The 16,999-nt window shown below is 29.5% G+C and overlaps 1 protein-coding gene across 1 annotated transcript; it reads left to right on the top strand.

Moving 5' to 3' along the window:
• The first annotated feature begins 611 nt into the window (after positions 1-611).
• Positions 612-6,229, top strand: LOC112800971 (glutathione S-transferase U17). The gene is made up of 2 exons (XM_025843438.3): positions 612-1,396; positions 5,605-6,229. Exons 1-2 carry the CDS (start codon positions 1,070-1,072, stop codon positions 5,992-5,994), a joined length of 717 nt encoding a protein of 238 aa, XP_025699223.1. The 5' UTR covers positions 612-1,069; the 3' UTR covers positions 5,995-6,229.
• Positions 6,230-16,999: the final 10,770 nt, after the last annotated feature.

The raw sequence follows: 16,999 nt of genomic DNA, 5'->3' as shown, positions 1-16,999 counted from the left end.
ATGTATAGTGTAGTGAATCAATAACCAATTTTCAAAAGTGTTTATATTCTTGATATTATGTAGCTAATAATTTTATTAATTTAAATTTGTGTATTCATGAACTAATTGGATTTATAATTTTTTTTACATAATTTATAGTTGTTGAGATATATTTTTTATAAAATAAAATAGTGTAACTTTTTAAAATTTTATATATTTTACGATATAAATAATTTTTTTATTATGAATGTAATTAATTTTTTAAAATAGTAATTTATTTCATATTTGAATGTTAATAAAAAATTAAATAACTAAAACTATAATTGAATAAAATATAATTTTAAATTTTAAAATATTAAAGTTACATTTTAAAACTAGATCAACGAAAGATATTTTTATTATTTTTAACATTTAAAAATAAATGATCGTTTTATAATACAATCACATTTTTTAAAATGTAAAAAATGAAAATAAACTGAAAATATTTTCCTCTTAAGTTGTCCTGAATACAAAGGACAAACTCAGCAGGTGTGGAATCCAATGATCAATCTGTGTCAAATTGTACTCTTTGGGAGGTTAGAATCGAAACTACCCACCATTTGTTTATTGGTTGTGACATAACATGGAGAGTTTGGAGCGATATTTTGAGCTTGTATGGAATATCGTGGGTGTGGCCAGGAAATTCAAGATAATGTTTGAGAGTTGGTCGGGTATTAGAATACAGAAGAAAAACAAATTAAAGAGAGTTGAATGATTTTGTTCTTTGCCGTAATTTGGTGTGCGTGGAAGGTGAGGAACAACAAGTTGTTCAACGATGGGGCTGCTAATTCAGTGGACATCAAACTACTAGTAATGCATTTTAAGGAGTTGTGGATTAGTAATAAGGAGAGGAGGTTGGGTAGCGTAGCTCAACTGACATCATTATTCACATGTCACAACTCACAAATGTCTCATCTCTGTCATTAATTTCTTTCCATACAGAAGCGTCTTCTATAAATATACACTTCATGCTTTGCTTCATGAGTGGTAAGTGGTAACCTACACATAGTAGATATAAGAGTTTCAATAATTTAGTCTTTCAATAATAATAATGATGGCAGCCAAAAGAAGCGACTTGAAGCTTTTGGGTGGATGGTTCAGTCCATTTGTGACAAGGGTGAAGATTGCACTTAACATTAAAGGATTGGAATATGAGAACATTGAAGAGGACTTGAACTCCAAAAGTGATCTTCTTCTTCGTTCCAATCCTGTGCACAAGAAAATTCCAGTTCTAATTCATGGTGACAAACCCATATGTGAATCCTCAATCATACTTCAATATATTGATGAGGTTTGGTCCAATGCTCCTTCTATCCTTCCTCAAGATGCATATGACAGAGCAATTGCTACATTCTGGGTTTCATACATTGATGATAAGGTATGCTTTATGTTATTTTATTCTATTTATTTATTTTTATATTCAACGGAGAATATTCCCTAATTTTTTTAAGAGTTAATTCTAAATCAGATCATAAAAAAAATTTAGTCAAATAATTTAATTCACAACAAACTTTAATAACCAATCCATTTTTAATCTTTTATTTTATTAAATATATCAATCTTTACATCAAATTTTACTAAAAAGTTAAACAAATTAATTTTTATTATTATTTAATATAAAGCATAATCATTTCTAATGATATTTTAAATTATCATATTAGTCTTTCTATATATATAAACAATTCTCATGACAAAGTTTGAGAACTGTTTTAATAATTAAAATTTTTTTCTAATTTTTTTTTTTGGCATGGGTATGTTTATCGTATTTATCTCTTTCTCTAGATAAATGACAGTTAGAAATAAGTAAAATTAGTTCTATTGTTATCTGATATACAAATCAAAATTTACCTTGACTATAGCAAATCAAAGGCCTATCGATTTGCATGTTTAATTGTACATGTAGGTTGTTGTTGTTTCAAATTAAAATTCTAAAAGGAAAAAAGTTAAATAGAAGACCATTAAAAGATAGGAATATCTTTGTAATACAAAAATATAAGCAGACATAAAAAATTAACTATAATATACGTTGGTATATATTTGTATATGTTATTTATATTTTTTTAAAATAAAGTAATTAATCACCAAAATAATTAAAAATATCATAATAAAATAATCAAACATTATCATAATTAAATAATTAAATATTTTACTGTATCATAATTAATTTTTTTTAATAAACACAAAAAATACATTCCTATATACAGTGGCTAATTAATCTAGGATGGTTGTATGTTACTATTGTTTAATTTTGGGTTCGTAATAACACTTAATTATACCTAGTATGTTAGATTATCCAGTTACAACAAGATTGATTATTATACTATAATAAATTTAATTATTCTATTAGTAATTACAATTATTCTCTGCATACAATTTATTTTTTTATACAAGTTTATATAAGTCATTTATATTTACGTGCGTACATTCTTCTTCTTCTCTTTCGTTATCGATTTCTTCTCCTCCTTCCTTTTTCTCCTTTTCCTCCATTATTAGTTATTTCGTTGTTATAGATAATGAATAATTCAAGTTCAAATTATCAATTGAACCAGAACGAAATTGATTATTATTTTGAATCCAATCAAGTGGTTGAGGTGTGGTTTGACTCTAGTTAATTTTTTTATTAGTAGTTTATGATTCTGTAGGTGAATAATATTTCATCGTTAATGGTTTGAATTGAATGTAATGTAAAAGTTCTGTATTAAAATTTTTTTCTTTATTTGCAGTAAATTTGGGTGTAACACGAAAGTATTTGAGTGTATTATTTAAAAATTTTCGGTGTATGTGTGCTGATAAGTTCTGCATAATTTAAAACTCTTGTTCTTCCTCCTCCTCTTCTTCTGATGCTGCTTCTTCTTCTTTTTCATCATCATCATCTTTTTTTTCTTATTCATCTTTTTTTTCTTGTTTTATCTTCTCAAATTTCTTTTTTTTTTACTCTTTTAGCAAAAATAAAAACAAAAAAATCAAATAAAGAAGAAGAAGAAACATATAATAGTGCAAAATTACTTGGAAGATGATAAACTTACAATCATTCAACTAAAAGAAAGAAAGAAATAAGGAAAAAAAAGAAAAAAATGCAGCATTAGAGGAAACACTTTTTTATATTTGCACTAAATTTGAGTGTAACACGAAGATATTTGAGTGTATTGTTTAATAAGAATTTTTGGTGTTGTGTGCTGATAAGTTCTGCATAATTCAAAATTCTTCCTCTTCCTCCTCCTCCTCATATTTTGATGCTTCTTCTTCTTCTTTTTGTCATCATCATCACCATCTTCTTTTTCTTATTTCCTTATTCATCTTTTTCTTTTTATTTTACCTTCTCAAATTTTTTCTTATTTTACTCTTTTAGCAAGAATAAAAAAAATCAAACAAAGAAGAAGAAGAAACATATAATGCTGCAAAATTACTTGAAAGATGATGAACTTATATTCATTCCACTACAAGAAAGAAAGAAATAAGGAAAAGAAGAAGAAAAAAAATGCAGCATTAGAGGAAACATTTTTTTATATTTGCACTAAATTTGGGTATAACACGAAGATATTTGAGTGTATTGTTTAAGAATTTTTGGTGTTGTGTGCTGATAAGTTTTGCATAATTCAAAACTCTTCCTCTTCCTCCTCCTCCTCATCTTTTGATGCTTCTTCTTCTTCTTTTTTTCATCATCATCACCATCTTCTTTTTCTTATTTCCTTATTCATCTTCTTCTTTTTATTTTACCTTCTCAAATTTTTTCTTATTTTACTCTTTTAGTAAGAATAAAAAAAATCAAATAAAGAAGAAGAAGAAACACATAATGCTGCAAAATTACTTGAAAGATGATGAACTTATATTCATTCCACTACAAGAAAGAAAGAAATAAGGAAAAGAAGAAGAAAAAAATGCAGCATTAGAGGAAACATTTTTTTATATTTGCACTAAATTTGGATATAACACGAAGATATTTGAGTGTATTATTTAAGAATTTTTGGTGTTGTGTGCTGATAAGTTTTGCATAATTCAAAACTCTTCCTCTTCCTCCTCCTCCTCATCTTTTGATGCTTCTTCTTCTTCTTTTTTTCATCATCATCACCATCTTCTTTTTCTTTTTTCCTTATTCATCTTCTTCTTTTTATTTTACCTTCTCAAATTTCTTCTTATTTTACTTTTTTAGCAAGAATAAAAACGAAAAACAAATCAAACAAAGAAGAAGAAGAAACACATAATGCTACAAAATTACTTGGAAGAGGATGAACTTACATTCATTTAGCTAAAAGAAAGAAAGAAATAAGAAAAAAAAGAAGAAAAAAATGAAGCATTAGAGGAAATATTTTTCTGTATTTGCAGCAAATTTAGGTGTAACACAAAGATATTCGAGTGTATTATTTAAGAATTTTCGGTGTATGTGTGCTGATAAGTTCTGCATAATTCAAAACTCTTCATCTTCCTCCTACTCATCTTCTGCTGTTTCTTCTTCTTCATCTTCTTATTTCATTTTCTCATAATTCTTCTTGGGAGAAAAAAATCAAACAAAGAAAAAAAAATCATAATGTTGCAATATCAATAGAAAGAGAAGGAGGGAAAAAAATGCAGCAACAACAACAGTAATAAAAAACGACGATGAAGATGAAATACGCGAAGAAAAAGGAGGAAAAACGCAAAGAAGAAGGAAAAGAATAAGAAAGAGGAGGAGGAGGAACGCGGAATACAAAGAGAAACGTGATTTCACACGCGTGTTATATAAGTGACTTAAATGACTTGTATGTCAAAAAAACTTGTATGTATAGCAGTACTCATATAGTTAATTACTAAATTAAAAAAATATAAAAAATAAATATATAAATATACATAATTATATAATAAATAATTTAGTTAATAATTTTTTATATTTGTAGAACATTTTTGTTTATCATAAATATAGATAGTTTCGTATTTAAATTTTCATTTTTAAATTGATGATTTGGACTGTAGGATATCATTAAAGTTATTAAAACTATATATATATATATATATATATATATATATATATATATATATATATATATGATGACTGATTTGGTTATTGAGTTTTTATATTCGTCGAGCATTTTTATTTATCATAAATATAAATAGTTATTATTGAGTTTTTATATTCGTAGAATATTTTTATTTATCATAAATATAAATAGTTCAAGATTTAATATATTCATTTAATTTTCACATTGATTTGAAAATAGATTATCATTAAATTTATTATACCTAAAATCTTTTATATCAAGAAAAACTTATTATAATATTTTTCTTTTGCATTTTTCTTGGATTTGAACCAACAATATAATTCCTCATTTTTCTCGATCCAAAATGTTGTCCCATAGCATTTCTATCTCTAAATCAAAGTCAGCATAACACGTACAAAAACTTAAATTATTTAAATTTACTTTTCCATACCACTTTTAAAGACTAAAACTTATTTATTTACATTTACTTTCCTATACCATTTTCGGAAGAATAAAAATCCTAAATAATCCAAATATATAGATCTTACATCCTTCTAATTGTATGCATACCTACTTCATTTTAACGTTGGTTTTCAATCAATTTCTTTTTGCAATTAAATTTGGGTGTACGTAGTTATTTGTTTGCATGTGGAACATTCTAATGGCTTTTGAAGATGAAGAGGAAAGGAAGCCACACTTTGAGCAATTGGAGGAAGAAGTGCTTGTGACGTTGGAAGTGGCATTCAACAAATGCAGTGAAGGAAAGCCCTTCTTTGGAGGGAACGACGTTGGATTCATTGACATTGCCCTTGGGAGCTTCTTGCCTTTTCTATATGTGTTAGAAAAGATGAATGGAAAGAAGGTCCTCACCGTCGACAAGTTTCCAGAGTTAGCGAATTGGACTAAAAATTTTATTGCGAATTCAGTTGTGATTGAAACTCTTCCAGAGATTGATGACAAGCTTGTTTTGTTTTGTAAGGCTTTTCGACGTAAATGGGTTACTGCTAAAGCTGCTGCCAAGTAAAATGTTATTGGAATGATGTTGTGAGACCATGGAGTTTCCTTTTCTCTTTGGTTTGAATATTATGTTTTCTATGATGGCTCTTTTTTATCTATTTATTTACCGTGGGAGATGATCTTGTATAATAACATCACTAGCATATGGTACTTGGACATTCAGTGAAATTCATATTATGCTTAACTGTATATGTAAATTACAAAAGAATAATTTGTGGATGCCCACAATTTTAAGAGTTTAATCATACGAGTAAATATTTAAACTTTTTTTAAAAAAAAATTAAACAAATTTCTCCTTCAGAGATTTTAACTTGGTTACATTAATTCTTCCGACACTTTTATTACTAATATCATTAAAATTTACTAACACGATAAGTGATACCATACCAACCACAACACATACTTAAATTTTTTATGACTACAACACATACTTAATTGAATTACATTCTAATATCTACTATTTTATTATTTCTTAAATTTGTGTGCATGTCTCTGTTTTTTCAACTTTTAACCATAAACTTGTAGTAGGTGTTAATAAGACCAATTTTTTTTAATCTTAAAACATTACTAATACAAATTAATAAAAAAATGCTACTTAACCAACATTCACTCGATCAATATAATCCAAAGTTCAGCTTTTAATTATTTGATTAATTAATTTTGGATGATGCAATCTATTTGTCTAAAAAAAAAAAGTATAAGTAAACAATTTTAAACCAGCCAACTCTAAACAACTATCATTAATAAATATTGATTTTGTATTTTTTAAAAATTAAAATTTAAATAATCACTCATTAATCAAAATTTGAAAATTAAGAATTCTAATTACGTGTCTCCCTCATCCATTTTCACGCAATGTGATTTCGGTGAAACCCCCTACGAACGCAAAACATCCACCCCGCCCGCATCTCCGCCCGTATGTACGATCAGGAGCTGCCCCCCAATGCCTTCCGTAATGCGACCCACACTCTCATTAGTCTGCAACGGGAGGCTGCACACAACGCTGTTCATCAAGACCACAAGCACCTTCACCCGTATCCCCGCACTAAGCCCCGCCCGCAAGTCTGGCTGCATCGCAGCCCGTGAATCACCACCCGCTTCGTCGATAGAACTTACAATTGGTGAAGAAGGATTGAAAGCAACATCCATTGATGTGAGTGATCATTCTAATTTACGAAAGACAATATTGTATGTTTGAGGGGTGATGATAATCAACATGTTCACAAGGTACATAGTGGTTTACTTTGCATGTTAATTCCGATTGTTTTTGTTTTTTATGCATATAGGATGCTTCTTTCTTTCTTTCTTTATAGTATTGTGGGCATATTTAAATGCAAGTTGTATGCTTCTTTGCAAGCAAGTTATTATGTTTGTATTGTAATTTACAAGATTGATCAATGATATTTTTTTCGGATTTGTATTGTTTGCATTATTAGACCTTCCCTTTTGAGTAGGTGGATTAATGGATATTTTTTAATGTATTTCATTTGTTAATGATTTTTGTTACATTTTTGGATGTATCTAGGTTCATTGGATGTATCTTTTTATGTAAGAGTATTTATTCAGGAATATGTTTTTGTTGGACAAGTTTTCTTTGGGTGTTTGCCTTGTGTATATTTTGCCTCATCATATGGATGGATTCTGTATTTGGTTTGCTTATTAGTTATATTTGGGTGTTTTTAATTGCAAGTGCAAGACGGTACAGACATCATTAAGTTGGGAAGTGATAAAACAAACTTGGGTTATGAAGTATGAACTGTAATTATTGCTTTGATATTACTAATGAGTTATTAAAAACCAATATATTAGTGTGAGCAGCATTGAATATTTTTTTAATTGATTTACAGTTGTTAGATCACAGTCTCATTTGTGTAGAGAAGATCCCAAGTTTAGGATTGCATTTTAATTCGTTGCAGCCAGCACATAAATTTTATTCAAATTACGCAAAGAAATTTGGGTTCATAACTAAGATTAGGAACACAAATTTTGACAAGACGAGAAATGAGTTAAAAATATTCATTAATCAGACAATTCATTACAATCGGAAGGTTATCGGAAGTCTCAAGTGAAAGTAACATCTCAAGAAAACAGAAAAACAATCACGAGATAGAGTAAGGATGTATGTGATGTTGGATAGGGAGAAGGATGATTGGATGGTATCGAAGTTAGAATTGCAGCATTTTTACCCATGTTCTACTAAGAAATCGGTCCATTATCACGAGAAAAAAGAGTTGACCATGCATGCAAAGTGTGTGATTGAGAATAACGATGAAGCTGGCATACGACCCAACAAGATCGACCTTATATTGGCTAACGAGGTTTGTGGGTCGTCAAACTTTGGTTACTCAGAAAAGGATGAGAGGAATTACATCACAAGAAAATTCCACCATGCTGATGATAATATGGATGTTAAGGCTCCTATGAGGAATTACATCTTCAAAGGCTACTAGTTATAAATTTTTTTTCACTATATTATATTATATTATATATCATTTTACTTTTAGAGGTCGTAATAACTCACCACCTCGATCTTATGACTTAAGTATAAGGTTCTCTGTAGTATAGTGTTATAATAAGCACATTAATTTAACCTTTTATTTATTTAATTTATTTATGTTGTATTTGTAATTATATTATATCTATTTTTATAAATATATCTTTTTTAGAAAATACTCTTAGAATTAACACAGTATATATTAAATAAATATTTTAAAAATAACTATAATCTATGATAAAAATAAAAAATAAACAAAATAGATATTACAAAAAACAATTCTATATGTTCTGTTGTGTTGTGCTATGCACTTGACTAAGCTATCTGTGTACTTTTCCATTTCGGGTCCCTTAGTAATTATTTACAGAAGAGTTTGAGTTCACTACAACTATCAATTTAATAATGCTACCTGTTACAACCAAACCCACAAATAACTCTAAACCAAATAAGTGGTCAGCTGTATATTGCATTATCAAGATTAAAGATGGTTTGCGAGTGCTGTTTCAAAATCACAGACACTTGGAAGATAAATATATGATGAATGTGGTATATAGAGTTTTTGAGAGCTTATAATAAAAAGATAATTTCTAAATCTCTTAGTCAAATTTATTAAAATTTATTACTATCAATTAAAAAAATTCTAGGTGCTAATTGGTAATACATTTTTATTCCATATTTACATCTTGAGGATATTAAAATTATCATAATAATGTTTCAGGTACATATTTTGCAAGTATCAAAGGAAAATGTTGAATTATTTTTTTAGTGATTTTAAATTATTTACTATTTATTAAAGAAATTTGTGCATTCAAATTCTCTACTAATTTATTGTTGTTCATTTTGAGCTAATTTTTATACCTTTTTAATTTACTTGATAATAAAATAACACATACATATTTATTGGTAAGTATATATGTCTAACTTATTGAAAAAAATAAATTAATAAAAACAAATAATTACTACATTAGAGTAGATACACTAACACCACATAGATTAAAAATATTTTAAACGCGTAATATGTTACTTTTTTATTAATTAAATTATTATAATTTAAATTAATTTTAATAAAATAACTTAAAATTATAATTTTAATCTTATCACATGTATAATACATATTATTACACTTTAAAAAATTAAATTATATATATATATATATATATATATATGAAAAAGTTAATCAAAGAAGATAAAACCGCTTCTGATTGAATATACACCATCTTTGCTGGGATTATTATTATTATTATTATTATTATTATTATTATTATTATTATTATTATTATTATTATTTTGAGATTGAGTGTTGTTAAATTTTTTTTATTGTTTGAATTTAAATTTTATTTAAAAGATATAAAAGACAAAAAAAAAGTTAGATCACACAAAAGTCTAAGTTAGATTAGTAGTTAGAGTGGTTAGTATTAAGCTAGGTGTACATGTAGCTTAGGTGATATGAGTCACAAAGTGGTGAGATTCTTTAAATTAATATTTGTAATTAAATTTTGAGTATAGTGTAAATTCTACCATAGTTTATATTAAAGATTGAATGCTATCAAAATAAAAGAAAATTTAAAATAATATCATAATTTCCGAATACAGCATAACCTATTTTATAAACTATTAAAAATTATTATATTATTTCTTAATCCAACTCCCATATTCTCAAGTCATTTGAAGACCTTCAAAGTCAAAAACATTATTTTCTCTTTCACTCAATTTCATTCCCTCTATCTCTTCTCCAAAATCATAAAATATTGACAATAAATTAAACTATTTTTAGCGTTTATATTATATTACTATTTTGGTTGATGATAGCAACACATATATCAAAAAATCTAAAAAAATATTAACTAAATGAATTTTAGTACCAAATTACAAAAATTAATTTAGTTATGGATTAAATAATGGTAATAATCATCAATATAGATCAATGGTGTATTTTTTACAAATGTGGACTTGCGTACATCAGTCACCTGCAAAATACATGTAACATTTTGTTTAGAATAGGGTACAAAATTCTGCCACCTGCTACAAAACGCAGGATGCGTTTGGTAGAAAAAGGAGTCCAAAAAAATGAAACGTGTCTTGTGCCTCCTTGCATGCAGATAGGAGCAGCCTTTGACCAATTTGGAGTATCATAAAACGCAGGTTGCATTTGACCAGCGTAAAAGCAAGTCGCAGGTTGCGTTTGGCAACCTGCAGCCTTGCATGTATGACACGTGTTGACAATGGGAGATGAAATCGGTGTTTTTCAAACCAAAATGCAGACAAAGAAAATACGTGTTGAGAAAAAGTGAAACATTGTGCTGGGAAAGAGAGGGTAAGTGAACATTGTGGTGAATATATTCTGGCTGAGGCGGAGCTTAGCGGCGCTTTTTCCTCCCTTTAGCGGAAAATAGATTTCCGGCGGCTATGGAGACCGCCCTGGTTATGACGGTGGGAGTGAGTTCAGCGGCGGTTTCCAACAACCGCTGGTATAGCTGCCGCTAAATACGTATTTCGTGGCATTTGTTACAAAAACCGCCGCAAAATTAACGTTCTACGATTGTCATCTTGTTTATCAGCGGTTTAAAAACCGCCGCGAATCAATTCAGTTTGTACAATGTATTTTGCGGCTATGGTACAACCGCCGCAGTATATGTCTGGTTTGTCTCCATGTTTATAGGCGGTTCCGAACCACCGCAATCTTCCATACAAGTGTCTTATTTTTTAGTCTTTCTGGCAGTTTAAGAACCGCCGCCAAGTTAAGAAAAAAATTAAAAAAAAGCAGAATTTGGATTTTTATTTATGAAATCACATAAAATTATCTTAAATATTATAATAAATTTTGTTCCTTAGATTTCTAATTATTTTAGGAGTGATTGTATTGACGGATAGAATCTAAACTTGTGACAAAACCAGAAAAATATCCGCAAACCAAAATGTATTTATCAAAATATCAACAAAATATCTCTCTTGCTAAGAGTTGCATAGTCTACTTTTAAAAAAAAGTATGCATCAATCCAAAATAATTTCAATCCTAAAGTACTATTTTCTATTGTATCATTCCGTTGAACACATCTCTGCAGCAATCTCTGGTGGCAACTCCTCACCCTGCCGTTGAAAAGATAAATCAAAGAACTCTCCATTACCTTTATCCTTTTATTGTCTGCTGCTGCTTCATCTTTCATCGCCTTCCTTTTCAACTTCTCGGCTTCCAGTTCTGTCTGTAGTTCATTCAGCTTCCTTTGCATCTCCTCTACTTGAACTCTGTTTACTGACGGTTGCAAATTTGTACCAAATAGTTGACTAGGAGTCGGTCCAAAACCCACTCCACGCACTCTACCCGGTTTCTCTCTTCCGAAAACCTGAGCAAGGGAATCATTTTGGGACAAGACTCTAGAAGACTCATCATGTTGCTCAATCTCCAGAAGTCTTTCCTACAGACATAAAACAACAATATGGATCCGATTCAAGTACATTCAACTTAATTAAAACTTAAACTGAGTTTATATTTGAGGCACACGATAAGCATAAGCATGCATAGGGATATACATCTGAAGTGAGAGCAGAGAATACTTTTAAATGGATTGCATTCCAGTTTTGTCACAAAATCAATTTGAGGAACCACAAGACACCCAAGTACGCTATAGTTTTCATCATTCAGAACTCCCTGGATTTCGAGACTTATACTGTTCTTCCTCTATTACTAAACTTGGATTCCAACCTTCTACTGTTCTCTCTCTATTACTAAACTTATGCATATTACACGCTCTCAGAATATCGCTCATTTAAGTAAATGTATAAATACATAAATAAATAAATAAAATGGGCAAAGAAATAATTCAATACTAGTATTCTAGTAATTTTGATAATTGCTCCTAATCATGTGTTACATATATATTTCGAAACAAATAATTAGAGTTGTTAAAACATCATTATTCATAAAGCAATTATCAAAATTTCTGCCCAAATAAATAACCTTTTTGGTCATACAGATATTTTGTAAATTAATTGAATCCTTCACATGTAACAACTTTATATCATGGTATAAGCGTTGGACCCAAAAACTGTATTTGTAAACATTGAATGAAAAGAAACTCACAACTTATTTTTAGCTCAGCACACAAGGAATGGGCAACTAAGAAGCAGCAATAATGTATGGATGCATTAGATATCATAATTTTGATGACTAATCATATTAAGTTGTACTTACACCAATTTCTCTTGCCTCATCATTAATATAAGAGCCATCCCTTCTTTTGTGAACCTTGATCCACAGCTCTCCTCTACCGACTATCCTTCCTTCTTGTTCTGACAGAAATAACAAAGTTTAACCCATCACCGAAATCCACGCAATCAGGGAGAATGTAGACACAAATAGTCCAAGGAGTGAATTATGCAGAGCAGTACAATATTGAAGAGTGAATAAAAAAGTACACTACCTCTTCTTCCCTCCGCCGAGCCAGGCTTTTCGAACCGCCAGTGTGGGTATACAGCTGTTTTGACCGATTTATCACATTTTTCCTGCACTTCTCCTATTGGTCCATCAGAGATAAACGGGTATTAGAAACTATTTTACAAAAGACACAATGCAAAGGTGATTGTACTATACTATACCAATATAAATACTATTTTTACCTTGGTCTCAGGTTTGGCGCGATAATCAAGGTACTATCTCTAGTGATCTCGATCAATTCCCGGCAGACGATTCTCGATATTTTCTTCAATCGACAGTGTTGGCTCGTAGCAATCATCATACAACCTCAGCCTTGTATCTTTTCAGGACTTTCCCATACTTTTCAAAATATTTTTTTTATAATTCCTTCACTATCTTCATCAAACTGAAAGATTTGCTGCATAAATGACACGATTTGTTAAAAATATTTGCTGGAATACTCCCTGGTCAACGAGTTGGTCAAAGGTAGCCACCCATTACAAAAACATCTTTTAGCAATAAAGAATAAATCGAAGAAGCTGCACCATCCAACGTGAACCCAAAAAAATGGAGTAAAAGATATCTATTGACTCAAATATAATACTGACTAAAAAACGCACAAAGGATTGAAAATCATATAATGTCATTAACAGCAATCCACCAGCCAACAAATTAAAAAGAGAAAATGCCAATTCAGCTCTTAAGAGTACACACAAGTTTGTGAATAAAATGGGTGCATTCAATGACATTTCATATACAAACACTTTGTGTTATAGTTAAGTTATTTTTAATTTAAGAATAAATTACTATTCCTAAAATAATCAATTCTATTAATGAATAAGCAGATCTTAAATTACTATTACCTTGACACATTCATTATAAACTTTTTCTTTAGTGGTAACATGACGCCAACTTTCCTCACATATAAAAAATTTTCCGTAATCAGATCCCAGCATGCCAAGAACGCCGCTCAACAGTTCAGCTTCGTCTCCAACTGCTTGCTTTTCATTGTTGAACCTAAGCTTGATCCTTCTACCATTGGGCCGTTCCATAGCCTCCCTCACACTCAATTTAGCCGGTTTGATTGTGCCATTAGAATCTACAAGCCAATTATAAACCTTTATATATGTCTCCGTTGAAGACCGTATGCACGAAGCAAAATAAATAACACATACTCTATCGTAAAATATTTTGGCTGTTGTGGAGGAAGAAGAAGATCGGGAAAGGATTTAAGTTCAACTGAGGGAAGAAGAAAAAATATGGTGCGTAATTTTACTAAACCTAAAAATCACATCATTGAATATTTGGATCATCCTAAATGAGTAAGTTTTTTTTAATTTTATGATCAATAGATAAATATATTTATTTGTATTTTATTATTATTATTATTATTATTATTATTATTATTATTATTATTATTATTATTATTAGTGACGTTGTTATTATTGTTAGTCATTATTATAATACTGTTATTTATTTTTACTATTATTATTATTATTATTGCAGTTATTGTTATTATTATTACTATTGTTAGTGTCACTGTTATTGTTATACAATATTATTGTTAGTTATTATTATGCTGAAGTCTCAGGAAAATTCAAAAAAATTGTTACGATGGTTAGTGTATATATAATAGAATACCGTTTAGGATAATGATAATTATACAAGAAACATCGTTAAAATCGACGGAAAAATCGACGGTTTGGCTGTCGATAATAATGAAAATCGACGGCAAAATTAACGGTGCAATATGTCATTTTAAAGCTTGTCGATTTTTTAATGCATCATAAAATAATCGACGACCTAGCCGTCGATTTTAAATCACCGTTAATGCATCATAAAAAAAATGACGATTTGACCGTCGATTTTATTGTTTTATTTTTAATTATATTTTTTTTAAAATATCGACAGTAAGATGTCGAAAAGTATCGACGGGAGGATAGTCGTCAATTTTTTGCGTCGATAAATACGATTTTTCTTGTAATATAATATAATAAATGATTATTATTGTTATTATATTTGAGTAATTATTATTATGATTAGTATATTATTATTTGTTTATAATATTAGTTATGATAGTGATAATAAGTTATTATTAATTTTTAATAATTAATAACACTATTTAATAATTTATTATTAATTTTTAGTAATTTATTACTATTTTTCATTCATGATAATGAGAATAATACAGTTTAGTAAAAAGTATTTTTTAACACTTTTTAGTAAAAAAATTTATTAATTTTAATAGTTAACTAATATTTTGTAATAATAAATAATATTATTTAATAATACTAATATTTTGTAATAATAAATAATATTATTTAATAATAGAATACTGGTTATTATTATTATTATTATTATTATTATTATTATTATTATTATTATTATTATTAGCCATTATAGAATACTCTCTAATAGTTATTATTATTTTCTAGTAATAAATAATAAATAAATATTTATGATTTTTTAATAATTTATTATTATGTTTTAAGATAATAATAATAATACTGTTTAGTTATTGTTCCTAATTTTTTTTAATAAATTATAATCTGATATTATTTAGAATTTAATAATTATTATTTTTCTCTTTACAGTTTATCAGGAATTTGTTGCCCGGAAAATTGGATCCGACAGATACTTTTAACGAGGTAGCTGCAGCGGCACTGTAATTGACTGGGTTTCAACACCTTTCGCGAGTAGGCAAAATGAGAGGTCATTCTTCACTAATGAGTGCTTTGGTAGAACGCTGGAAGCCGGAGACTCACACATTTCATCTTTCAGTTGGTGAAGTGACGGTGAAGCTGGAAGATGTGAGCTATATTCTTGGTCTCCCGATTAATGGGGAGCCCATTACGGGTAGATCAGACCGTAGTCACCAGTTTTTGGTGGAGAACTGTATTGCGTGTTTTGGTCGGGAGCCCGGTCCGCAAGATCACGTGTTGGAGAAAGTTAATATTGCTTGGGTCCGGCGGCAGAGACACCGAGCCGTAAGATACTCAGGAGTCTCTTGAGCGGTACGTCTGGACGCGCATTTTCTGCGTCAACAATCTATATCCTCGAGCTCATCAACATTGACTTCCTTGCCAACCGTGCCCAATTCTAACTGCTGTTCAAACACAACGTACAGCTCTATCATCGGCCGTGAAATCGAGTTTGTTGATAAATACACAACATCTGTTGCATATTGACATTGTCAGTGATGGGTATTATTTGAAACTGTATTAGCCCACCAAATATTTGTATAGGACTTTTGTATAAAAGGTGCTCACCCTTTTCAAAATGTGGCTTTGAATGTTATTACAAAGCCCATTTTGCAACTCAACAAAATTTATGGTACATGGAATAGCAAATGACAACGGACATTCACAAACAAAAGTCACTCCTTTATGTGTGTTTGGTATAACCTCACCTTATAATATACTCACAAATTTGCAATATTTTTCATAACTTTAATCTCACCTAATCCGATTTTTTGACACAGCTAACTGCTAAAAAAACTAGGAACTACAATATATGTGCAAGAAAGAAGAATAGAATGAGTAGAAGTGGAGTTAGGCAAGCTGAATGAGCGTCTTGCTTCGTATTTATAGGTCGGACTCTTAGTTAAAATATATTTTTTTTAACAAAACATAACATGCGTTTTTAGTTTTTCAAAAAAAAAAGTTAACGGCCCATAAAACGCATCCTGCATTTTGACTATTCTATGAAAAAAGCTGACACACAAAAGTAAAATGCAAGATGCGTTTTGTTACTTCAAAAAAATTTTTTTAATACCTATAGCAAAATGTAAACTATGGCAGAAATTAATTTATAAATGGATAACACAATGGTGAAGTGCAAATAAATAGATGCATGGTGTGATGTCCACAAATGTGGACCTATGAAGATCAGAGACCTGCAAAACGCAGGTAACGTTTTGTAGGTGTTGGAATAAAAAAAATGCAGGCCCTGTAAAACGCAGGCTGCTATTGGTGAGGGAAGGGAACCAGCAAACGAAACGTGCCCTGCATGCCAACAGGAGCAGGGCTTGACCAATTTCGGACTACGCAAAACGCAGGATGCATTTGTTAGTGAACCAGAATCAAATGCAGGTTGCGTTTTGCAGGC

This window comes from Arachis hypogaea, chromosome 5, assembly GCF_003086295.3.
Source record: "Arachis hypogaea cultivar Tifrunner chromosome 5, arahy.Tifrunner.gnm2.J5K5, whole genome shotgun sequence".
Classification (NCBI taxonomy): domain Eukaryota; kingdom Viridiplantae; phylum Streptophyta; class Magnoliopsida; order Fabales; family Fabaceae; genus Arachis; species Arachis hypogaea.
The sequence above is the reverse complement of the archived record's forward strand: the minus strand, read 5'-3'. Positions and strand labels throughout refer to the sequence as shown.

Coding starts and splice junctions, on each gene's coding strand:
- LOC112800971 (XM_025843438.3), top strand. CDS start 1,070: ATGATGGCAGCCAAAAGAAGCGACTTGAAGCTTTTGGGTGGATGGTTC. Junction 1,397..5,604: donor TTTCATACATTGATGATAAG/GTATGCTTTATG, acceptor GGGTGTACGTAG/TTATTTGTTTGCATGTGGAA.